Here is a 27220-nt window from a genome sequence, read left to right as displayed (position 1 = left end):
CACAACTATAAAAACATGAAACCTGAGCATATCTGAGGATTGTTCCTACAAGAAAAGGCCAAATGTAAAATAAAGATTTAAGTAATAGGAGTGAATCCATGAGCTGCATTTCAAAAGCCTATAAATTAACAGCAATTTATAGGAAGCTCCAGTTAAGCTTAATTTTAAGTTTGAGTGGAGTGTCCAGAAAAGCACTATAGACGTGTAAGCAATTATTATTATCACATAATTATTGCACTGTCTGGGACATATTTCAAGGAGAGCTGTTTTCCAGAACAGCTCCAATTGTAAATAATTGTTTTTGTCTTCAGGCAAAACTGATTTTTGAAAGTGATGTAGTTTTGTTGCGCAGCATTGCTTTTTTATAATGGTGATGCATTCTTACAGAGGGCTGGGCACATCCCCACACCGCAATATTGAACCACCTTTCACTCTCACTTATTTTCCTGGTGGTAATTGACAGCGTTGCTGTCAATAAAGGAATGAAAGGTGGCTCATTTTTGTTATGGCTTTTTGTCTCCAGTATGTCATTTGTTAAAGACGACTTGGCCTGGACCCTGCTTATGAGGGTCTACCCATCTTAAACGTTTCTAAAACCTGGAACGCAATATAAATGGCTGCAGTTTAAAGTCTGGAAATGTTTTATGCTGGTGCTGGATATTTCCAACAATGTTTTTAACTGGTCGACAGGAGGCTTGTCACCTTCAAGCCTGATCTTGTCACGTCTCCAAAGTTACGGAAAGCTTTGCCTGGTGAGGATTAGGGTGGGAGACCATCCATCTATATCCTTTATCCAAGAGCCAAAGGGAAGCCGGAGCCTATCCCAGCAAGCAGCAGGTGCTAGGCAGGATACACCCTGGACTGGACGGGCAAGCATACGCGCACGCACACTCACACCAGGGCCAGATTTTCCCAGAAGCCAACTGACCTACCAGCATGCCAGGCCAGAGCAGTGGCTCTGTGGTTAAGGATCTGCGCCTGTGGCTGGAAGGTTGACGGTTCGTATCCTGCGGCTGGCAGAGGAATCCTACTCCGTTCGGCCCCTGAACCCTTAACCCCAACTGCTCCAGGGGCGCCGTATATATGGCTGACCCTGCGCTCTGACCCCAAGCTTCTCTCTCCCCATCTGTGTGCCTGTGTGTCTCATGGAGAGCAAGCGGGGTATGTGCAAAGACAAATTCCTAATGCAAGAAATTGTATACGACTAATAAAGTGATCTTAAAGTGGGAGGAAACTGGAGCACTCGGAAGTAACCCATGCAAACTCGGGAAGAACATACAAGCTTCACGCAGATAGCAGCCAAGGAATTGAACCCAAGGCCCCAGAGAGGCGAGGCACCAAAACTCACCACTGCACCACTGTGCCAAGGACAGTAGACCTCACAGGAGAACTTTGTTTTAAACAACATAAATATTATCACAATGATAACAGATTGTAACAACTCAAACATCTCTAATTTTCCTCGTCTTCTTCACTATGGTGAAACAGAAAAACCAAATCCGCCCAAAAAAGATGAACAAAGCCCAAAAGGAAATTCATAGTTTCAACAGTTGCATATTGCACCAAAGCTGCATTAAAACTGCCCCATCTTTATATTTCTCATTAGAGAACTGACTAGACCTATTAAATGTAGAAAACAATACTCTTGTCATTAACAAATACAATTAACTAAACATAGTAACATTCTCAAGATGCCAGTAAAATATTTATAATATAACATTCAATAAAATTTTTAATATGCCAAAGTGAATAAAATGTTAGAACTCAGAGAATTCTACCCTGTGTCTCGGTATACTGACCTACTGTAGGAAGTGTTGGAGAAAATACTTTCTTTTTAAATTAAACCTACTATAAATGCACAAAATTATTGTTGGCAATTATTTATGTTTCAGGGCAACAAACCACTATAGATCCTAGATCCTCCAAAAAATGCGTAATTATTTTTGTCAGAATACTTGAAAACCAAATACTTCATCCTACATGTTTGGTTATTATACAGCTCCAAACTCCAGACTTTTATGAAATGAGAAAGTCCTTCCCATGCGAGTTTTCAGTCAATGAGTGTATATAAAAAAAAACTAGGCACTACGCATTCAATAATGAGTTCATTAGCTTTCCAGGGAGGGGAAATGTATGCTTAAAAAATAATATAATTCCCACCATTACCTAGAACAAGACAGGCACATCACCTGAAAAGTGATTTACAGGGGAATATAACAATGTATTACTATTTGGTTTTTGAACAGATTTATTCATTTATAGCTTCTTGTTTAGTATGTTGATCAGTAGTTATGCACTTTACAGTTTTATTCATTTATAGCTTGGTAAGTACTAGGGTTAATTAGTGCAACCAGAAGCTACACTAAGCTAAGTACATCTTTATTCACTTACCTTTGGGCAAAATTAAAATCTATGCTGTAGTGTGTCAGGGGAAAGTGACTGAAAATGAAATAATAATATTAATTGTATTCATGGGATTCCAAAGGCCCCTAAAGGACATTGTGTAGGAGGGGACACCCTAATTCCTCAGTTAACCGTTATGCTCCAGCAGTTCCACTACACAGTAGATCAGGCAAAGTAATTAAATTAACCAATTAAATTAAGAGGCAGACTGGAGGAAACTGGAGTCAACATCCCTTCTCCTCCAAACATGGAAACTTTAAAGACCAAGTAGTCAGGACCACTATTTCCTACAGCAGATCCCCTGGTCACGGCACTGGGGCATTAGTTGGAAATTCAGGTTAAGTGGAGAGAGACCACCTAATGGACCAATAATAGTTAAAGTGGCTTTTCTTGTAAGTCTCTATTCCCAGTACTGACCAGACCCAGCTTTGCTTAGCCTCTCACAAGGCTATCTGACAAGATAAAGACACCAGGATATTGGTGAAATGATAGTCTCTTTTGTCTGAGTTTTATGTAGGTTTCTATTTTAAGATTTCTTGAAAGTAGCAGATTTTTGGAAGAAAACCTGCAATATGATGATAATTTAATATCAACATACTGGCTAGCTAACATTTACAAAAGATCTCCTCCACTCATTCGTTCCATTGTGATTCTTATTTTGGACACACTGCTTTCTGGTGGCTTGTCTGCGTAGTTACACTGAAATGTGAGCTAACATGAGCAACTAAAACATTTTATTGTACCTTATAAAAGATGTAGTATTTTTGCGGAAACAGTTGTGAGGTCCTGCATTAAAGTAGAAAAGAAGGAAAGAGTATGTTGGACCCTTTTAAGGATGAAATTTCTCTTGCATTTTCATTTGGATACCCTAATCCCGGCACATGGCTGCCTCGTTTTTCTTCTTCAGGCAGGATTCTGTCGTGAGGAAGTGTGTGGGATGGTCAAGTTTCAGGAACATGTGCATGACTCCGAGTTCTTGGCATACTAACACTCCCCAGAGAGAATCGGCCATCCACCTTTAGTCGGTAGCCGTGGCAACACTAGGCCATAAGGAAGGCCCTATGGGAATTGTAATAATGGGGTACCACAGCTGTCTGCCACTTTCAGCACAGACAACAGCCTGTGAGGCAGGTGTGTTCAAGTGTCTTTCAGTAATCACAGCATTAATTCTAAGGGTGAGATAATGCACTCTATTCTCTGAGTTGTTTTCTTTTCAGTGTTGGGTTTTTATCAGTTTTTCTTTGTTGGATATAGATGCCAAAGTGGACCAAGCACATACCAGAAACAGTGTTAATGAGAGCGGGGTACATGTGTGGCGTTCATTATGCTTCACAGCTGACTGTACATCAGTGAAGAGAAGACAATATTCCCGATTTATTGTTCAAAAAGAATCCCAACTACTTTATTTTTTCTATTCCATATCATAATTTCATACCATAGTATCATAATAGTGTTACATTTCTGTTTTTTACGATTAAAAGGATTTAACATTATGGACTTTTTTCAGAATCAATACTTGCATCTCTCACAAAATTAGAACTAGTTATCTCTTCATGTTAAGTTACCTACAGTAAACCAATTTATTTGGATGTTTAAAGACTATTAAAATCTTACTATGATAAAAGTATCTGAGTATTAATATTTTGTGTCTAATGTTTTTTTCTCCATATAAAGCACTTTCTCCTCATCTACTATCATTACATATATAGTAAAATGCTTATTTTGTGTTACCATGCCCAGTATACCTATGAAGAATTGACAAAAAGATACTTTAACTGAAAAGAAAAAACACTAACATGTAAAACTAGAAATCTCATTCTTATAATAGGTTGGATGCGTGATTGACTTGCATAAAATGTGTTTTTGAAATAATAATATAGTTAACACGAACATTTTGCAGATAGAGTACTGTGTATATTTACTGGAGAGTCATTCCGCACAACACGTAATTATTCGTGCCACAAGATGGCGGTATTGTGTCCCACTGTACACTCTTAAGGAAAGCAGGAACCAAAGGCAAGCAATTTTATTAGATATTCAATTAGTGGGCACGTTATAGTCTGCCATTATCTTTAATCTTTAGTTACTGGGATCAATGCGATAAAAGGGACAGGAATACTTTCATTACCAAGAAACTAGACGGACCTGGTTGGGAGAGCACCTTTACTCTGAAGTTAATAACTTTTTACTTTAATGCAAGTCCGCCTTACGAATAGTAATTACATAATCTTTATAGTTAGCCCCCCCAATCGTCTTCATTGCAACAAAGCAATATTTTCTTTGTGGTACTATTAGAGCAGTATATTCATTTATATTTCGATATAAATGTCGATACAGCTATAATAGTTAACTACATTCGATTTGCACACACGTTAATGTGCCATTTCATAGATGCCTTCTATGACACTTAAACCCTAGATCAATATTTTAAGAACACAAACAGCACAGAAAACCTTAAGTCCGTGTTTTTCTGTTTAAAAGCCATGCTTAGTAAGGTCGATCTTTTTCGCGTTAACCCGCCTGTTATCAGGATTTGTTGTTGCTTTCTCAGTCACGTTAAGCAGTAACACTCCATAGCTATAAGACCGTTTAAAAAACGGTATTCCACATGAATGCCAATCAAATTTCGTTCATCATTTAATCTGTTAGATCTGCTAAATACTGCACTTGCAAAAATAGGATTTCAACGTTTTAGAAGGTGGAATAAAAGGCTTAAGATCACCTGAATTCCAGTTTATAGAGAAATTATGTCTATGAGCGATATCACTTACAAAGACCAACTCCCAACCAACGTGTCTGAGCATAGATACTTTGCAGATGCACAGTCAGAAATGCAATCGGAATAGTTGTTGAATATGATCAAGACTGTGATTTCCGATGCAACCTGGAGCAAAACGTTGTTTACATTTCCAGTTTCGCCTCTTAAAAAAAAGAAAATCCAGACAGGCACAGTGCGACACACCCATCTGATTCTGCGATCACTGCTTTGCAGAACATTATTTATGGACGGTACTGTACTTAGATAAATGCTCTATTTACGCAGCAGATGGCCTCAGTGCTCCCCTCAGACAAGGGTGGCTCCTCGGGAGGATGACATCATTCTCAGAGAGCAGACGCGTCTTGAACCCTTAGGGCTGTCTACTCTATTGCCTGATAACTAAAAAAATGAAATGGTATTTTAAAAAAATATATATTCTAAATGTATTTTAAAACTAGCGATTTCCTCTTACTTCTGGCTAATGTAATCTTGAGTTTAGGGAGGAGTCCGTTTGAAGTGCTAAAGCGAATTTCGCCGGGGTCCTGAGGTGCCCAGGTGATGCCTCTCTTTGTGGTTGCAGAAACAAGATGGCTCCCGTGCTGGAGAAGAAGCTCCTGGGCGCCGCCGGTGCTGCCGACACCCTGGAAATTAATAACGAGGATGAAGAAGGACAGAACCTATGGCAAGTCAAGTCTCACCTTTCAGTAGCTGCTTATTTCTTTCGCTGAGAACGGCGTCTGTTTAGTAACCTCTTTCTGCTTTGTCACTCCCGGGTGCATTCAATTTCAAAAGTACCGGCCGGGGGTGTTTCCAAATTGTCAAGCAAGCAGACGAAGGTTTGTTTCCCTGCTGAATACGTCAAGATGAATGCTTAGTATTTCGGGTGTTTGACAGATCCCCCGCTGAAAGAGACAAGGGAAATATTATTGGAGTGTCTGTGGTGTCAAATGTCTTGGTTATGTTTTCTCCTTTTCTGTAGGTGTTGGTCTCTGCCAACGAAGCAGGGGCGTTTTAGCATCACATTTCACAATAAAAATAAACAATACACCTAGATGATAAGAGTTTAAGTACAGAAATCGGAAGGGAGTGGAGGGACGAGAATGCAGGCCGTTTTATAGATAATCGTTTTCCTTTCTGTCTGTGATTTTCATCAGCTTCTCGGTTTATTTGTTATTGTTTTGTCAATAATTAGGCTGCCAAACCCATTGAACTCGGCTGTCTAGTTTCTTTTGCTGCAGACGGGTAAAACGTCAGTAAGACCTGTTCTGTGCTACACAGTTACTAGATTCACTTGAAATCACAGTTAGTAACATGAGCTCTGGTCCTTTCACAAAGAGTGAGGGGCAGGCCCTTTCCTGGATGGTTTTGTAAGGAATCGTGTAAAAACGATCATTGTTAATTCCGCTGTGATGTCTCTTCAGGTCCTCTATTTTAAGCGAAGTTTCCACCCGGTCCCGGTCCAAGTTACCGTCAGGAAAAAATATTTTGGTTTTCGGTAAGTGGAAAGTCAGTCTATGATGGTGCATCATGTTTCTGATGTTTAATCTAAGAAACACGTGAATTGAGGCCAGCTGTCAGCTGCTCAAGATTTGACTGAACACGAGCCTTGGTTTTTTTCTAAAGGTGTTTTAGGTTTGAAATGCGACAAATGGTAGGTGAAATACGGTTTTAACTTGTGAGGAGACCACAACTGATGACTGTGATGTTTCTCTAAAGGGTTTTATACCTATGACTGCATTTGGACTGTTCATATGTAGTAGGCCTTGCCCACTTCAGCAAATATTATTTTTGCTATAGTCATTATATTTGTACAAAACTGTTGTGAGTTATATTTTTGTATTTTTTAGTCTTTGTAATTAAAATACCATAAGTATCTGTATAGACAATTATGGCTTTTGAATTGATAGGTTTTTGTGTGTAAGTTGTATACTGTTTATGCTTAACCTGCTTCCGTACAGTAGGTAAATACTCCTGAAAAATACATCCCATGAAGCACCACTGGAAGTGGAAGAAGAATGCAAATGTAGGCCATCATTGAAATAATGTGGTGATTGTGGAGTGGGAATACAATAAAATTAGTTTTAGGTGATTTTCTAGAACCTCAAAGATAATTCCTTATCGTCTCATTAAGGCATGGCTATCAGGAAGCAGTACTAGTTCATGCGTGTGCATGTCAATATCCAGTGCTACCTTGGGTGCAGTGGTTCCTCATTGGTTTCAATCAGTCTTGTGAAAATTGTGAATGTTTCTGTTATTAAAATGGTAAATCTCTAATCAGAAATGCCGTATGTCTTTATATTATATTGGAAATGGTGTATATACATTTCAAGTATAGAAACAAAAGGATTATATTAAGTGTATGCAGCACCCTGTCCGTTTATGCTGGTCTTTGGCATGTTTTTGAAATACAGTATTACTGCTCACATGGAACTGAATGATGACAGAATAGACTCATAACTAATAACTATCATTTGGCTCTTATTTTGCAGGAGAAGATGGCTCAGGAAAGACAACGATTATGGCAAAACTCCAGGGAGCCGAGCACAATAAAAAAGGGAGAGGACTTGAGTATTTGTACTTGAATGTCCATGATGAAGACAGAGATGGTGAATTAACCCTTTTCACATTTTCTTTAGTACTTTATGAATGTGGCCCTCTTTGAATATATATCTGAAGATTTAAGCATTTTTGATCCTTTGAAAAGGGGCAATGTATTTGTTATAAGAATAATAACACAAGAGGTCTTATTCTTCATTTTCCCACTTTAAAGCAAACATATTTTGTTATAAACACCCAATTGGGTATAGGCAGCTGTGTGTTTTTTCATGTTTCAGTTCTGTAAATCCTATAACCACACACATGGGAGGGTGTCTAGGTACACCTGCTCTCCTCTGACCTGCCCCACCTTCAAGCTTCTTATCTTTGATCATGTCACAGACAGCACTGCTGTGTGTCGACTGGAGAGGCACTGTCACCACATGCCTGCAAGCACCTAGGTGACCACAGGGGTCGCTGTGTCACTGAGAGCCCATAGAACCCTGGGCTGCTATCCCAACCTTAGCCTTGTTGGCTCTCAGCCAATTATGCGCCACCAGTTGGGGAATAGTCAGAGTCGGCTAGTGACCAGCTGTAACCCAAAGCAGAGCTTGGCCCGCGCTTGAGGGAGCACTGTCACCGGTTGAGCTATTTAGGATGCCGAATTTCTCTTAAAAAGCTGAATACCACACAGTGTTTCAAAGCATAAACTAAAATGTTTTGCTATATGGTACAAGCCTTGCACTCTGTACCTTAGTTCATAAATCTTACAGATACAAAATTATCTTGATTTGTAAGTATGTTCATAAAATCATCTAGACAGTTTTTTTTATTAAAGCCTTTAAATATTATTGGAAAGGAGATAAAAGCTTAATTTGTGAAACTGATGTAATTTGTATAATTACCATAGAGATAGACATATATCCTCCACACAAAATGACTAAAGTATTCCTCAATTTTAATAAAATCACATGTACTTTCAGTGGTAATTCACAAGGCTTTGGTTAAGATCTTCCTAGTTCTGAATGTAAAGAGCTAGGGCTATTTAAAAGTGTCCATTAATGCCTTGTTTCTGAGCAAAAACTATTTTTCAGGTAGCTTATTTGACATACCTAAAAAGATTAAATGTACTATGCCTTTAGTTGCGAAATATTAATACATATTACTTTCTTTTATTGATTAATGTTGTGGTGCTTCAGGGTTTGTAATCACCTGTAAATGTCTTTGTATATTGCAACAGCTGTGTACTGCTGCAATTTTCAGTTTTCTCTACAACAGTACAGTAATTGATATCATAGTGCTATAATACAAAGTCCATTTTGCTTTACAGCTGCTGACAAGTTCTGCAGAAACTAAAAATCTGTTGTTAGTTTAAAATTAAACTATTTAACATTATTGACTATAAGTTTAATAGTGAATATAGTTTAATGTAGATCAGCAATATGTTCTGTATTGATCATGGAGAGCCACAGCATCTTTTTACTTTCATTGGATATAAGCTTTTCATGATTCAATTTAATCAATAATTGAGTCTAAATTACATTTAATTTAATGTATCTGTTGCATCTGTTTTTGTTAAAACAGAAATAATGAAGTTCCTAGTAAATAAGTTGGTGTTCTCAAAGGGCACATGATAACTTGCATAATGTTCTGTCCTGCACATACAGACATTCTCCGAGGCAAGCACAAAATGTTGTGACTGTAGAGCAGTGATTATTTAGTCACTTGATTTAGTTGACTTTCTTTGTGAAACACATTTATTACATAATTGTTTTGGAGTTGTAGTTCTTTTCATGTAGTAAAGCTTTTATCTTATTATCCCTCCCCTTGACACAGACCAGACCAGATGCAATGTGTGGATTTTGGATGGAGACCTGTACCACAAGGGGCTTCTGAAGTTTGCAGTGTCAGCAGAGTCATTAAAGGATACCTTGGCAGTGTTTGTGGCGGACATGTCTAGGCCGTGGACCATCATGGAGTCAATACAGAAGTGGGCCAGCGTCCTGCGTGAACACATTGACAAACTGAAGATCCCTCCAGAACAGATGAGGGAGCTTGAACAGAAAAGTGAGTGCATTGCAGTTTTAAAGCGCAGGCAAATGGATACTATTCTCTTACCAGCACCCTGTACCAGAAAGGTTCCAATGCAAAACAAGGAAATGCTATCCTGTTGTCAGATGTCTCTTCCCTATTATGGTACGTGTACGGAGGAGCCAAAAAACTGTTCACCGCAATAGTTTTCGTAGTGAACAAAAGACCTTGCAGTAGAGGCCTGTGAGCAAGCTTTTATAGAGATTTCAATTCCTGTTGTATCAAATTGGTACTCCTAAGTTTCAGTTTTGAACAGTAATAGTTTTTAAATGTCGCATTGTTGGCCATCATCTACATGTTACTGAAGCACAAGATTCAAGGCAATTTAAGATTCTTAATTTAATTTCTACAGGTGATTCACATTTTCTAGTTTGTTGCAATTTAGATCTCTCTGCTCCTCGGCTTAATTTTGTTCTTGATTTGCATATCTTTGAAATTTCATCCCAAGAGCCAAGGTTTGTAATAATTTAGCCAGTGTTTGAGGGACTTTTAATAAGGGGCAAATAACAGTTTTGGTTGATAAGGCCTTAAATTGTAATATGACACCAGAAGAAAGTTATACTTCTATCTATAGTTTGAATAGTCTGAATTAATTCAAAGGAATTTAGCTTAATATTTAAAGAAACTGTTGTGCAATGTGCATTAAGTTCCATTTTACTATTGAAATAAATCCAGTAGTTTAATTTGGTGGTAATTTTGTTTTGGTTTTTATTAGTGGCAGTCACAGACCAACTGAAGCAATTTACTTGGTTTGAGCTTAATTGTTGTGCTATCCAATGAAAACTTGTTGCTTCTAAATTTCAAAATATCTCTAAATGTTTTGATTATATTATTTTTTTCTATTATGTGAAGATATATCAGGCATAGAAGTTACTTTCTGAGGAATTTCTCTGTCAGGTCAGATATTTAATACACAGTAGCAGAAAATGTAGTATATTCTCTGTTTAACTGAGTATTGTTTGCTGACGCTAGAGAGAAGCATCTGTGAGATTTGAAACAAACGAGGAACTGGAAGTCCTGTAAATGACATGTTTTAGCACAGTAAATCTTTGTAGACTATTATTTCTCTGATTCAGGAGATGCAAACTCTTTGCTGTGATGAGCTCGATTTGATTTAGATGTAATTGAAGCGGGTCATACCTACCATAAAAGTATCAAAATACTGGTCACGGCCATGAAATATAGTAGCATTTATTTGCAGTAGTGTTCTTATTTTAGTATCTTAAAGTGGTTTTCTAGACTTTGGGAACGAGTTTGAAACATTTACATATGCAGTAATGGAAATGCAATTTTTTTATACAAAACTTCGCATTTCAAACAGAGCTGCAGGACTGAGATGCACGTTATATGGGCTCTGGAATTAGTGGTCAGCATCAGTTATAAAGTCTGCTTGAGAAACTAAGAGAAACATGCCTGTGGTAAGTGAAAAGCAGCTCACTTTCTTTTATGATTAGTAGGATTGTTTTTAACTGGAAAATGGAATTAGAGAAAGTGTCACTACAGTGTCAAGTTTTCCCCCTCCACTTAAGTCCAAAGATGTGCTTTAACCAACAGGGCACCATGGTTGTATAGAGTTCAAGACGGAGAACCCCAGAGAGCACAATGTGCAAAATTATTGTAACATCATCAAGGGCATCTGCTTCCATGTGTGGGCTATGTCCAGCCTTGGACAAGACACCAACTGAATCCAAAAGGCAAAGTTAAATTGATTAAGATTTTTCATTGGATCCAATTATTGCAATCTGGGTCCACAAAGGGACAATCCTTAACATTTTATATAAGCAAAGATCAAATAAGCTGTCATTTTCGTTTCTTTGTTAACAAAGAAAATGAAGTAGATGCATATTTTATGTAACTCTTGCAATAGATCCTGAATCTGATTTTTATTTATTTTGGATTGTCCAACTCTGCAATCTGCATTTTATTTGTTGAAAATATTTTTAGACTAAATGAAAGCCACACATCTTATTTTCTGTGGTGACTAACTTCAGAAGGTAGCTCGAATCCTCTGAATACGTTATGTCTTCATCAAAGATATTGCACACGTACATGTTCTAAAGCTGGCATAAAGCTTGCATAAGGTCATCCTTTTATTATCGTTCATCATGACGATTCTAAATGACAGAACACAGTACACAGAATGTGACATTGGGTGTTTGCTTAGTCTGTCCTTCATTTTTATGTGAACATAATTAGATCATCGCATTTGGGTTTCTGAAGGTTTTGCAACAATGTACTGTATATTGTGATACCACATTTAGTGAAAATACCCTTGAAATCAGTTAAGCAATATGGTGATAAATTAAATACTAAGTATGTTTTTGATTGTGCAATGGATATGCTTCAAACTAAGGACATGCCATTCTTTATTCAGTGCAAAAACATTTGGTACCACCTATATTTGTTTTACAATTAACTACATATAGATAAAAGTGTTAGAGAAATTTAAGAGTATACCTTTTCCTATGAGCTAATCGTAAGCTGAAATTGCTGTAAAGTAATTTAAGGAAAAGGGGAGGATCATATGTTGCTGTAATTATTTTTTCTTTGATTTGATTTGCTGTACTTTGAGTCTTCATGACTGCTTTGCATACAGTGAAATCGCCGGATAACATCTGCCTCTGTTGGATAAAGTTAGCATTTCTCCCTGTAAGAAATGAGTATGATCCCATCATCTGATGCCTTTTAAATAAGAGGAAGAGAGCTGTGTTACCTTGTGTCTGCAGTTTAAAAAGAGACCTGTAACTGTAGGAACCTTCCCAATCACAGCAGATTTCTTGAAGCATTAGAGGAAACAAATCTATCCAGAGTTCTTCTGAACTCTACAATACAATTAATCTCTTGTATAACTACAACCTTTCCGTTGTTCTGAAAAACCACTCCCCAGGAATGTTAGCTGACATTTGTTTCAATGTGAGTAGAATGTTTGTAGCACTTCAGGTTGTTTGAATTCAAATTAAAAATAAATCCATCTATAAGAGCTCCCCAGGCTTGCACTCTATTCACAGTGTACTTGCTGAAGCTGATATCATTCTCCAAATATAGTCCAAGCTAGAAGCACATTACAAAAATGTATGAATAGCAGAGTGGGACTGACTTGGCTTGAATTTTTTTAACCTGGTTATTTCATTCAGTCTTTTCTTGTCCTCCATGAGTCTTTTTGGAGATAATTTTTTAAAGATGTATTCCTTTAAAACCTCAGCTTTTGACATGCATATTATGTTCAGATATCAGGTTGAGACTTGGACTGGATTTTGTAGCAGGGATCATCAGAACTGCACACTGAATTTTTTAGTTTCCCCGGAGCACTGCAGCAGAGCTCCACAGAAGCTGTTGTCAGATCTGCTTACATCAAATCAAAGCACTTTCCAAACGAGAGCTGCCAGTTTTATTTGCGTGCAGCGTGATTGGATTGGACAATGTGTATTTAGGTGCTGTGGACACCAAACAGTTCTTAAAATATTTTTTTCTCCCAAGAAAGTATACATGCATTTTGTGCAGTTAGTATTGTATTGATCATCTCTGCACACATTTATTTGCATTTAAGCTTTCACAGGGTGTGGTAAACTTGAAACAAGCGTGTTCAGTTGTATAACCTGATTGAAGTTAAATCCTCAGAATTGGCTGACTCTATTATCTGCGTAAAGAGTAGTCAGACTCCCACTTAAATCATAAAACCATGCTAACTTTTCACTGTTAATATCTGAATTATCCATGTTTAAAATTCTATAAGATTGAAGATGAACGTAGTTTGCAAATACTTGTTCTTTTTCATTGGTGCTTTCAAAGTAATTTTGAAACTGATGTTTTGAAAGTTTTAAACTTAAACTAAAGAAAGCACATTTCCTTTAAATTTTTAAAAACATCTAGGTTTAAGGCTGGAATGGTGGTGTACTATGAGACTTTCTAAGCCTTAACATATCATGAATCTGTAAAGTACTTAATATTGTTGATGGTTACATTTAATCCAATGATTTTTCCTTGCCTGTACATGCCTGTGATCATACACTACACCCTCTTATTATTCAAACCACATTCTTTGATCTGAAAAGCCTGAGCAGTGTACCTTAATTATTTGGTTATGCACAAGCAGTCCTTTGATCTAACACCCTTTTCAGGCCACGCCGTTTTCTCCCTGTTAGAAACTCTTGACTTGCAGTACATTGAGGAGACTTTCACTTTTTTCAAATAATGTCTCCTCCCAGTTAGGTGCTGTTTATAGGCTTCTCTTGGCAGACATTTACAGCCATGAATTTACGGAGTTCTTCATGCACAGTATTTTCTGTGATTTAATTTTTGTTGTGCGACTTCCCTTTACGTTTGTCTTCAGTTGCTTCCGTTTCCCAGCTAAAAATGTGATAATTCTGAAATAAAGTGAGCTGCTTTTTATTTAATATTGTCCTCCTGCTGATCCCTAATTATATGTGGGTTTGACAGAAGCTAATTTAAAAGTATTATGTGATTTATTGTTTTACACTTTACTGCATTAGTTGTGAACAATATTACAGCAGTCTCATTGTTTGGGGGACAACACCACTTCCTACAGTTCTGATGGGTACGGGAGCTTTTTTTCCCAAATTAATTTGCACTGCCTGAGTGCCTGAGGGCGTGATTTATTCAACAGCCACATTTTATCTGATAGCTTATATTATTATTGTTGCTTTATGTACCTGTTGTATTCTAGCTGAAGGCTCTGGTGAAATTTAAGCCACTTTGCAGGACCTGCATTTTTTCGTGAATGCAATGCTTATAAGGGGGAGAAGATTTCAGATTTTGCATTATTTTTTTAAAAGGAAATAACAAATTTAGAGTCTGATTCACTATTTGAAGTTGTTGCTGGAACGGAGATGTTTTTTTTTTCCTGTAGAAGTTGATAGGGTGTACTGAAAAGTGGAATAGCGGCATCTTCCTCTTATTTGTTGTTGTAGCTCCCTTTTCATTTCTGTTGAGGCGTCTGTGGTGTTAAAAAGAATTTTGTAGCTTTTTTTCCTGTGGCTATTTTCAGTGCTGCTCTCCGCAGAAGGCAATACTGGAGACAGTCCGAGGTACGGAATGCATTCTGTGACACTTGGCTTTCCTTTCGCTTTCTCCCAGTGGTGAAGGACTTCCAGGAGTACACAGAGCCAGAGGAGGCAACCCAGGGCTCTCCACAAAGACGTGGGCCTACAGCGTCTGGGACCGATGACGAGGGGGTCCTTCTGCCTCTTGGAGATAATGTCCTCACACACAATCTGGGCATTCCAGTGCTAGTAGTTTGCACAAAGGTAAATAACCGGAATATTTGTGTGCATCTGTGTGGAAGGCTTTGAACCAAAAGTATGCAAATATCTTGCTCAGATGCGCTAGAGGAAATAAACAGGCCAGGTTCTACAACATTATCGAGTGAAAGTTTTAAGTGTAGATTTCATTATAGACTGTTGATGACTATCAATTTGAATGTTATTAAAATGAATAGAAAATGCCCTTTATACAAATTTGAAAACTTGGGTCTTCCATATCAGCTTTTTCAAATCAGGCCAAAACCTAGTTCTTATTTTGAAAAACATTATATTAATTCATATATAAGCATAGTTAGCCTGTTTAAAAAATGAAAGAAGTAAAAGCAATTTCAGTAGAATTTTCTGTGAACTGTGGTTTTGTGGTTTAGCATGTGATATGGAAGACATCTCGGATCTTGCAGCTGATTGGTGCACATTTCAGCCTTTCAAGCTCTTTTTACCAGATCGTCTTGGGTTGTGTCAGTCTGATTTCTGCCTGCAAGGCAGCTCTGAAGGCAGTGAATGCTGCTTATTATTAAGTGTCCTTGTTCTTATCAAAAACAGCTGCAAGACCAAAATAAAAAATGTCTTTTGGGGTCTCACATGTGATGCAGTAATAATCAGCTCCCTTTTTTAAAACTTGTTTTTTTCCACTGGCTGCTTGAGTGGAATTTGGCATAATATTGTGCAGACTGTCTTATTTTAGTTACTGAATTTCAGCACATCAAATTTGAAATTGTTTTAACAAGGCCTTAAAGGTTTGTGTAGGAATTGCTTGCTATTTCTGTTCTCTATACAGGCCTGTATTTTTCCAACAGTTTTTGCTCAGTGTTAATTTGAACTAGTTAGGCTAATAAGTTCATTATTATAAATAAAAACTTAGCTAGAATCGAAATGAATACACTATTACTCTCTAGACCCAAGGTCGAAAACTGTAGATTACAGTAGAGTGCAACAGATACAATGAGAAGGAGCTGACCACTCTTTCTTGCCTGCTGCAAGGATATAGGATACAGCATTGTAAAATTTGGATTCATTAAAAAAGTAGATTTATAACTTATTCTGAATCGTTTTCAAGCTGAGAAATCTTTAAATGTTTCTGTATTTACCTGGAAAAGGGAAGTATGAATTGAACTACTGACTCTTCTCTTGTGATGTTTATTTCCTTGTGACTGTTTCATGTTTAATTCCTCCTCCTGTGCTCTTGCCTTGTCAGTTCCAGGAAGTGTCCTTGCATTCTCTGAGTCATGCAGGGCCCTGTGTGAGACTTAGTCTCCTGTTGAGGTTTCCATCTTGTGGTCTGTGCGGAGTACTGCAACTCCATGTGACTGGGTGGTGCCTCTTGCATTTTGAGTAGATTGTTTCCATTTTGACATGCTTTCCCTTTTTCTTAAGATATATTAATAAGATTATAAGCGAATAAAGTGTTTTTCCTCCATTATCTCTTTTGATAGTGTGACGCAGTGAGTGTGCTGGAGAAGGAGCATGACTACAGAGAGGAGCACTTTGATTTCATTCAGTCCCACATTCGACGGTTCTGCTTACAGTGTATCCTTCCTATTTCCCCAAAAATTGGGACAAAGACTTTGATGCTGCATTAACTCTTGCCCCTATTTATTTTCCTAGAGACATTTTAATACTTTTTTGTCATAATACATTCATATATTAAGTGTAGAGATTAGTTTGTTCCTTAAGAAGAATCGCAGATGGAGCTGCTTTGATTTACACTTCAGTCAAAGAAGAAAAGAACTTGGACCTTCTTTATAAATACATTGTGCACAAAATGTATGACTTCCAATTTACCACACCTGCCTTAGTGGTGGAAAAAGATGCTGTTTTCATGTAAGTCATTTTTTGCTGATGTCCCTATTCTCTGCTGTGTGAACAACAAAGGTTTCATTCTGTCAGAAAAGGGGGAACTGTATTTTGTCTACACACTATATGTATATTCTAAGCATCAATAGAAACTTTCAACTGCAGCAGATTCAAAAAGTTTTTAAAAAATGAGAATCTTTTCTGGCACAGGTGCAATTACATTATATTGATTTAACTGTGCTGACACAATTTAACAACACAGTTAACAATTCAACTGTGCTGAAATGTAAATGCTAGAAATAGTGTTGGACCAATAGGGTGTCCACTGTGAAAATTGCAGGATATTGCAATTTGTAGTCACTATTGGGAACAGTTGAGCTGTACATCTGAGATGCATATGTTGTACCCACAAACATGTCTGTTCACTGGACTCTGATCAATACGTGTCACACTTCATCCCAGCTTATCCTTAAAAATATTTTATATGGGACTCGGGTCTGGCTAGCTGAACATTTTTTTTACAGTTCTCATCTTGTGAGAAAGTTGTTATTATATGAGCAACATGAGAAAGTGTGTTGTCTTGCTGTGAGGCTGTCCTGTCAGGATGAGCCTGCAGCAGAGGCAGGAAGTGAGATCCCAGGACAGCCAACACTGTGTAACACTGTGAAGTTAGGCTGCCATCAAACACTAAGTAACTCCTACCCACTAAGTCCTACCTATCAGACTTGGACCTCCCCATCAATTAATCTGTTGTCATTCTGCGTGTCTGTGTCACACACTCAGATGTGTACACCTCCCAGATGAGAAAACCTTGAGTTATCAATGGGTTAGCATCACCACTGGTGAGTTAGTTTAGTCAGCAACATGATGGATGCACCAAGGGCATTAACGTGTTCAATTTCTTTTGGTAAGGGGGGCATATTTGTTCATCTTTAAAAAAAAAAAAAAAATTTGGCTAGACATTCAGCACTGCTGAATCTCCTTGTCTCCTGTGCCTAGTCACCTATCTCTCTAATGAAGTGATTTGACTTGTGCAACAGTCAAAGAACTTGGGTGCATCTCTGTCATGAATGAACAGTCAATCATGCAAGAAATAATTAATATCCAAAAGCTTTGTTTTTGTCTAAAAATGTACAAGTGTAATTTCTTTTGATGCTTGGTATGCATTATTTCAAACTGTTCTTTACTTAGAATGCAGTTGTCAGTTTTTTTGGAGAAAAGTCAAGTGCATTTTTAATCTTTCTTAGTCCATCTGGCTGGGACAATGAGAAGAAAATTGCCATTTTGCATGAAAATTTCACAACCGTGAAACCTGAAGATCCATTTGAAGACTTTATCATGAAACCACCTGTAAGAAAGGTAATATTTCAATATCAAGACTTAGAAAGGTATATTGGTAGTAAACTTTTGTATTCAATTTACTCAATCTTCCTAGTTTATATTATAATGTATATACTTTTATAATTGACACTTTTAATTGGTCTTTATACAGCTAGTACATGACAAAGAAGTTGCTGCTGAAGATGAGCAGGTTTTCCTAATGAAACAGCAGGTGAGAGGTTTTACAAAGTTTTTAAGAGAGGTTAGATTAGACTGATACAATTTTGTACTTCAGTAGGGAACTGTTTCAGAACGGATGCCACATACATTTAATTACACAGCTAATAACACAGCACTTTCAATGCCATTTTTGTTCTTGATTTGGGAGATTGAATGAGGCTCAGAGGAGGAGCCAATTATATTTTTATTTGGTTTTCAAAGCACATTTTCAAAGACTGTCACATAAGCTGAAGCAAGAAAGTGATCCATTGAAACCCATTTGGATTTTAATTGCTGAAAGACTAGTGGGGAATAGCGCATTTTACGAGTTAGGTATCAGGGTGCAATGCACATGTATGTCCAGTGCAATATTTTAGTAACTCCTAATAAAATAACCTGCACGGTCTGCTTTTTATCTGCGTTTTGAAAGCCAGAGAATATACAGGTGGTGGACAAAAAATGGAAACGCAAATATAAGGTTGCTTAACAGGGTGATGGGCCACTAAGGCCTGTATGCAAGTGTGGAATTCTGGGGGGGAACATTTACTTAAAGAATTATTAGTTAAGTTTTTTTTATGTAAAGGCTTGCCTTAGTGTTTTCTTGATGATCTTTGAGTTTATGCCTCTGTTTTTCAAAAGAAGTATCTTCTGCTCTTTTCCTAGTCCTTGTTAGCCAAGCAGCCTGCTACGCCTACAAGAGCAACGGTAAGTTTCGTCACTCGACGTCACTGGTACAGTCACCTGTACAGCAGTTGGTGATGGACAGATTATCTCCACTGCAGCTTGTGTCTGTATAGAAAGGACATTTTTATCTGGGCTTTAATTGCTGTCTGTCTTGAAGGAATCTCCAGCACGGGCTCCATCTGGCTCCCCTCGGCCCACAGGCCGCACCGGGCCTGCCAACGTGGCCAGCGTCTCGCCTATGACCGCTGTCAAGAAACCCGATCCCAACATGAAAGGTAGCTGAGATGGCAAAGAGAAACTTCAAAAAGTGTTGTTGTTTTTTTTACAGCGACGAGATCATATAGGTTTGAATGTGAGATATTTCCCTGTAATGGTATATACCGCTTTGCACTCCATGGAGACCACTTTTCCTCCAGTTCATAAACATTGTTTTGTGTGAAATAGGTCTAAGGTTAGCTGTTTTTTAGCTTGGATCTAGTTTGAGGTCTAAGGTCAGGTTAGTGACCTGAGAAGTTCACAAGGGAAGAGTTCTTGACCTCTGAAGGATAAGGCAGTTCCCAGATTGTTGATTTAGAATCAAATTAAGTGTCAAAGTATAGTGTATGAAATATATTCTTAAAGCTTATTTATGTACACAGTACTACCTGTGATCCCTTTGAATATAAGAAGTATTTTCAGCAGTGATTATCCTTATACAAAAAAATGTAGTCTTTTTTTATATGAGAAAGAAAAGGCTACACTTTATTCCAGCATAAGTATCTTTGTTCTAGACCTCTTAAACCTTTATGTAAAGTATTAGTGTGAATTATACAGCTGGGGGCAATTACAGTTTGTTAAAGTGTGTGTGTGTGTGTGTGTGTCGACTGTAACAAGGACTTTGTTTTGTATTAGCATCATTTTGGACATAGAATTATATAAACCTTTAGGTAGTCTCAAGCTTCAACTAAACCTTACAAATATAACATTTCTTATATTTATATTGAGACTAACACCTTCATAGTCTTAATGCATATTAACTATGAGCACAAATTATATCTTTAAACAGATTTAACAGTAAACCTTATTGCATCTGCAAACCTACATGTTTCCTGTTTGTCATTTATTAATTTGTGGTCATCTTATGTATTCCTGATAGTGGTGCACTCACAAGCAAATAAGAGCAGTAGGATAAAATGTTCTCAAGTAGGTTGTGGTTTCTTTAAAGTGGATGATCATGAATTGTACAGGTGCTGCAGCAAATGAGGGGGTCCTGGCAAACTTCTTTAACAGCCTATTGAGTAAAAAGACAGGCTCCCCAGGGAGCCCAGGAGCTGGGGGAGTGCAGAGCACTGCCAAGAAAGCAGGTATGATCTTAAGCTGGCTCTTGCACAGCTCACACTGCTAATAGCTTCCTGTTGTTTCCTTTGGATGTGGCCGTTCTCGAAAGATTTATTCATTGAGCCTGTCAAGAAAGAGCATGCTTCATTCCAAGTTAAAAAAGAGATCCAACCCTGACACAGAAAGAATTTGTAAAAATGATCTGCATGGACCAGCTGGTGGAATATTTCACTTAGCAAAATGCTGGGTGCAGTCGCAAGAAGCACGCCACATAAAACTTTATTCAGCCTCCTTAAATGTAACAGCTTCCCTTAAAATATTTTAGATAATTTCCAGCTTGAGGCAATAACTGAAATACGTTTGTTTTAATGTCTTATTTGTGGCTTGTATATAAGCATTTACTCTGTTTTATAATATGGTATATCTTATAAATAGACAGAGACTTTCCTGTCTTTTTGCATGCAAGAATCTGTAGCCTGATTACAATACTATAACTGCTGGCGCATGGGCTTGCATTCGCTGCATATGATGCCTGACATTAAGACAGGCTAATGTTTTTGTGGTAGCCCTCAGAAGCTACATCAAATTACTGTTTGTGTGCCATATGTTTTTTTTGAAGGGCAGAAGCCGGTTTTGACTGATGTTCAGGCGGAGCTGGACAGAATGACTCGCAAGCCAGACTCCATGGTAACAGCCAACAACACATCACCAACGGAGAATGAAGCCTGAATATGCTTACAGCATTGTCCATAAAAATACCTATAAAAAAGTTCAGAAAACGACCAAATTTCAACTGTGTATATCAGTCAAAAAAACAGACCATGATTTTGTCTAATGTGGCGAGATGCTATCAGGTTTATTTTTGTTATTGGTTCTTTTTTGTTTTGTTGTGAGAAGGGGTAAGTGGGGGGGGGAGCTGGGAGATGCAAACGAGGGCCTAACTTAATTTGTAAAGGCATGTCGGGTCATGTATCATGCACTTCCTGAGAAGCAGCAGAGCAGCCCCCCACATCTAAGAGCTGTGCTATAGTTTTGGAAAGGCCTCTTGATCCTGCCTGCTCATCTTATGGACCAGAAAAGCGGTGTAGCTTTTTGTCTTGACAGGTTGTGTGGAAGGAAAGCAAATACCGGAATATCATAAACTAAACCTGAATATTTCAGTCAAATTTAAAAATACATGGAAGTCTGTAGTATGTAAAAAGTAGATATCCTATGATACTGTTGTATTTATATATAAATCCAAACTTTTCTTTTTTCACTAAAATGTTTTAAAGGAAAAAAAACAATGTAGCTACTTATTGTTAAGCTCCATTAACTTCATGACACTAATGTGGCAAATAAACAGATTGGCTGATAGCATATAAAAATATGCTGTATTTTTTAAAAAAACAGACCAGAGCAGTGAAGGCATATTTCTAAGGTTTCTGTAAATATAAGCAAAATATTGGCAAATGAGCTTCTGTTGCTTATGTATAGAATAATACTAAAAAATCATGAAGAAATACTTCAGATGAGAAAAGTGTTGTCAGGTTTCTGTTGTTTAGATTGCTTTACAAGTTATCCTTTTGGCTACAGAGGGGGATGTTATCTGCTATAACAAGTGCCTGGCACAATTTGCTGTAAGTGTCATTGTAGAGGTGCTTGACTAAAAAAAAAAAAAGATGTGCACTGTAGTACAAATGGTCAGTTATTTTTGGTTTTAAAATTATTTATTGTTTTTTTTTGTACTACAATTCTGTGGTCTTAGCATATTTTACTTCTTAAATCAGCTTATGTTATGGCCTCGCTGAAAACTTCATTAGGCAGCATGCCTTTCTTTTTTTTAAAGTGTAGTAAAGTCACCTGTAAAGTATTTACTGCAACATTTTAGCATTCATAAATTAAAAAAAAAGTTGTTGCTTAGTGATGGTTAACTGCTACATACCAATTGGGTTTTTACAGCTGTGGGATGTGATCACACTCCGTGTGTAAGTTAGCACTAAAAACAGTGTTGTGAAGCCAAATTGATCTCGAAGGTGATGATAATGGCATACTTGGAGAGATATAGGCTGCTTTGTTTTGAAGGTCCATAACAGCAATTCCTTTTATGATTATTAAGAAAGCATAGGTTAAACATTCCCCTTTTTATATTGTACAGTAACCGCAAAACCTGTCCCATTTTAGCAAGTGGTTTCATCTGCTGACTGATAGAGAAGCCTAAATTAAGAGAACTGATTTTTCTCTGCCTTCGAGTAAAGGCCTCACCTTTTGACACTCCTTTTAGACTCCCTTCTTCTCCTCCTCTGGTTGACGTTCTTGTCAGTTTGCCTGAACCTGCAGTAAGTGAGGAAATTATATCAGTCTTTAAATGGGGAAAAATACTTAATTACTAATAACTATATCAATATTAATACTGTGCAATATCGAATTCTTGATTTGTTAAGGTTTACAGAAAGACGAACCACCTGTATGATATTTTTTCAGATGTTGTGGAGGATTGGAAAATCATCTGAGGAAGTTTTATCGGAAATTAAATCACTGTAAAAACCTCCTTTTATGTTAACCTACATTGATATGGTTTAGACATTTAAATGAGCTAATGGCATTCATCCACCTGTTCCTCAAGCTAGGTTCTTAGCAGTGCTATCCATAAACATGCCAGAAGATCAGGTGAGTACTATATAAGTATAGGAAAATTATGAAAATTGGAATTTGGAACCAAAGACTTGAATTTGGTGTGTTCTACCAACCTTCTCACACCTATTTAGCAGATGAAGAATTCACTGGTCAAACCGTGAACTACCCATCACTCTAAAATAGATTCTGTGGTTATGAAAATGGCACATGTACTTAGTTTTTAAACACACTGTGTTTAAGTTTGTGTAATATTGCTGTTTTAAGGGAAAACCACAAGTCATGTTGTGCGGAGTCTTCTTTCTGTTGCATGAACTAATGTACAAAAAAATCGGTCTGGATCAATAATATTGCAAATGGTAGGCAGTAATGTTTACTACTGGTGCAGGGCATATCGTAGCATCTGACATATGAAGGTTATTGCTTGTATTCAAAAGCACAATACTCAGAAATATAAGAGTATGTACTTGCATTTTTAAAGGAACAATCTTATCAGGCAAGCACTTGTAATAACATACCCCTAAAGACATTTTAAAGCATTTCTTTACATTAAGTGTATATGCAGTGAATATTTTTTAGCAAATTCCTCCTGCTCTTAATGTTTACCTACTGAATAACCTGGTGTTATATGCATAATTAATCAAATTGATAATGGGTTATTTTTTTTAATTAACCTAGCGTGTTGCAGCCTAGATAACTGGAGTTTTAGTGAATTAGCTGTGTGCTCCTTTAAAATGTCCTGTTGAAGATGTTCAGAATTTCATGAAGTTGGAAGGGATCATATGTCTGTTTTGAGGAAATGTAAAATTGTTTTTGTTTTTTAAAAAAAGTCCTGCCGTCCCAGCATTGTTTTAGTGTTATTTCAAAAGAGTGGATGCTCCTAGTTCTTCAAAGTTTAAATTAAAACTCCAGTTCATTACAATGCATCACCATTGTCTGATCAGCTCTGGCACGTCGCACGGTTTGGTTACTGGTGTTGCAAGCATTGGAAACCAAAAAAAAAACTAAGTAATTGTAAGAGATTATCTGCTGGGTAGTTGCATTTGCAGACTGATTAGCCCTAAAGTATCTAGATCTCTTTAGTGAGATTATCTTGTTCTTTAAACAACAGCAGATTCTTTCCCAGTGAAACATAGTATTAGATAAAGATCTGGCTACAATAAAGAAAGATGTCCATTTGGTTGAAACGGCAAATAAAATAATTTCCTGCTGCTTGAAATAAAATTTGCACTTCATTTTTTTCAGATTGGCTTTGTAAAAAAGGTGTAATGAACAACAGACATTGTAAAGAACATTAATTTTGCCTAAGTTAATAGTGACTGCTCTGTACATTATAACCCTAACAATATGCTTACATTCTTGTTAAAAATTAAAAAAGGAAAAAAGCTTTGGCTTACAGTCCTTTTATACAGGATTTCAATTTTTTTAAAAAAATTACATTTAGGACTGCGTATGTACCGTGAACATATTAAATTTAGTCTGATTGTATGGCTTTACCCAGATGCAGTATGCTGTCATTTGGAATCTCGCTTTTAGTGCCGGCAAAGATGAGAACGTGTCTTTAACAAGTACTGGCTTCAATAAATATGAATCCAGACTACATGCTCTTTTGTCTGTCTTTATTTACATGAAGCTTTTTAAAATTTACATGAAGCTTTTCATAATGTAATTCCTTGTACTTCACATATCCTGGTAAATGTTCAGTATCGACTTGGTGTACAGACAGTACACTACACTAAAATTTGTTTTGGCATAAATTTTGTTTCTGGGAAGCAGGTTGACTTTTTTGCTTCCAACACTACAGCAAGGGAATGCAGCTTTGAGCCTGAAGCTGTCTTATGCATTCACTGAGTTTTGTAGGTTACCTTTTCTTAAGTGTGTGAACACGTTAAGTTGCTGAATTACGCATGTAATATGTTCAATGTGAGAAACCTGCCCATTAAAGCTGAAGAACACTTGGATTTCAGCCACAAATGATCCCTAAATTATGAAATCACCTACTTAATCAGAACGAAATAGTTTTTAGAAATGTGTGACTTAAGGGTAAGAGCTGGTAGAACCAGTAGGTAACACCTGCTGTAGTGATTGTTTTCTGAGCCATCTTTTCCACAATACATAAGAACACAGAGTATACTGAGCATTAGAAAATAACATCACTTTAAACTGCAACAAAGTTATGCAGAAATGGCAATAAGTTTTGCAGCAGGTGCATTTACTCAACTGAACAGACATGAAACAGGTAAATTTGTTATACTGATTGGTCAAGAGGGGATCAATTGTGAACATCACAGACTGTAAGTATGTACTGTAGGAAGCACAATTTGTTTATCGTCAGAAGCCATATCACCCTGCAACCCACAGCTGGTAACCCATTGAAGCTAAGAAGGTGTGAGCCTGGTCAGTACCTGGATAGGAAAAACCTGGGAAAAATGAAGGAATGAAGGTTGCAGCTGGAAGAGATGTTAGTGGGATCAGTAGGGGGTACTCTCCCTGCAGTCTATGAGTCCTTAACGCCCCAGTATAGTGACGGGGACACTATACTGTAAAACGGCACAAATTGTTTAGATTGTCCAGAGCCATGTTAGGCTTTTTTGGCACTGGGGTAACGGCAGCAGTTTTGAGGACCGTTGGTATGCAGGTGCTCAAGGATTAATTTATAATATTGAGGACAGTGGGACAGAGAGAAGAGAAACAGGGCTGAAATAAAGTGGTGGGAATGGGATCTAAAATAGATGTGGTGGGTTTTGTGTGTGTAAACAGTTTATCGAGGAATGCTGAGTCAAGAAAAGAGAAGTTAGAGAGAAGGGAACCAGAAAAGTTGGATAAGGAAGGAGGACATAAGGAATTTTAATGTGTAGTGGAGAGAATGTGATGCTGGATGTTGTTGATCTTGGGGCTAAAGAAATCTAAGAATGTGTTGCAAAGTTGCGATGAGGCAGGTAATCAGGTGGGGCAGTTTGGCTTGAGCAATTAATGGTTGAGAAAAGATGTCTGGGGTTGTTATGGTGTTGGAGAAATGTGAGAGAAATAGGTGGATCTAGTGGACTCTATTGTAACCTTGTATTTAGACAAGTAATCTCTCCATGCCTGATAATGTACATTTAGGCCACAAAGACAGCACCTGCGCTCAAGTTTGCGGGAAACTGCCTTCATAGATTTCAGATGGTCGTTGTACCAGGGGGCAGGGCGAGAGAAGGAGATGGTTCGAGTTTTTAAAGGAGAAAAGGTGTCAAGTGTAGATAAAATAGCGCTATTAAGTCACTGTATTTTGTCCTCTAGAGGGTCAGAGGAAGAGAAACAAGATAAGGAAGAAAGGACAGAATTTGCCAAACTTGACTGATCGCCAGTTGTGGAAGTTTACAGAGCGTGAGGGGGAAGTGTTAGAAACAGGTAATTCCAGATTGAAGAGAATAGCTAAGTGGTCAGAGAGGCCTAGTTTAGGGGAAGAATGTTGGGAGACAAAAGACATTTGCAATGATTAAATCTGGGGTGTTTTTTGTTGTGTAGGGGTACAAACAAACTGAGTAAGATCAAAGCATCCCAGTAGAGAAGGGAAGTCTTTAGCCAGACTGGAAGACCTTTAGTCAATGTGTATATTAAAGTCCCCTAGAGTAAGCATAGCCTAGTAGTGTACATTAATATAAGCAATGCTTTTTTGAGGGGGTTGTTTGATCCTTATTGTTTATGAAAAGTGGGTTCCACACCAGGTCTGCCATGAAGTGAAAAATACTTAATTTTACTGGGCTTAACAGATCCTACGACAGTGTGCATCACTTACAGCTCACTGTCTTGAATTCAACGCACCTCTGCCCTCTCCACTTTCACTTGATTACCACGTACTTATTGTTCTGTGTTTATTGTTCCGTATTACCCGTTGTTAATTGTTGGTGGGCTGGGACCGTCCTTACTGTTTTTTAACGTACTGTACTCAGTGTGTGTTGTGTTGTCTGTTGTGTCGTGGATTAAAAGACCTAGTGTTCATGTACATATGGCAAATTAACCCAACTCTCTCTAGTTTTACGCAAACGTTTTCCACAGTTCACCTCTGCTAACTGGCCTAGAACACACACTAAAGGAGCGTCTTACAAACTCTAAGCGTTTTGCCAACTAAATACAAAGCATGGTACATCTTGTGTGGAAAACACTTTTCATTAATAATAAGGATGAACCATTATGTTCCGGCGCTTCTCTTCGGCGAATGAGTGTC

The 27220-nt window shown here is 37.6% G+C and overlaps 1 protein-coding gene across 2 annotated transcripts; it reads left to right on the top strand.

Moving 5' to 3' along the window:
• The first annotated feature begins 5709 nt into the window (after positions 1-5709).
• On the top strand, positions 5710-24615 carry dync1li2 (dynein, cytoplasmic 1, light intermediate chain 2). Of its 2 annotated transcripts, none has more exons than XM_006641221.3 (13): positions 5710-5843; positions 6583-6656; positions 7651-7767; positions 9533-9763; positions 14882-15051; positions 16500-16593; positions 16752-16887; positions 18108-18219; positions 18353-18412; positions 19063-19104; positions 19241-19358; positions 20310-20426; positions 21020-24615. In XM_006641221.3, exons 1-13 carry the CDS (start codon positions 5749-5751, stop codon positions 21127-21129), a joined length of 1476 nt encoding a protein of 491 aa, XP_006641284.1. In that variant the 5' UTR covers positions 5710-5748; the 3' UTR covers positions 21130-24615. The 2 variants fall into 2 exon arrangements, with proteins under 2 accessions (XP_006641284.1, XP_015223736.1); XM_015368250.2 differs by having other exon boundaries at positions 21025-21131.
• Positions 24616-27220: the final 2605 nt, after the last annotated feature.

The sequence above is a fragment of the Lepisosteus oculatus genome, chromosome 20 (assembly GCF_040954835.1).
Source record: "Lepisosteus oculatus isolate fLepOcu1 chromosome 20, fLepOcu1.hap2, whole genome shotgun sequence".
NCBI lineage: Eukaryota > Metazoa > Chordata > Actinopteri > Semionotiformes > Lepisosteidae > Lepisosteus > Lepisosteus oculatus.
Note: the sequence above shows the minus strand (reverse complement) of the source record. Positions and strands in the feature narration are given on the sequence as shown.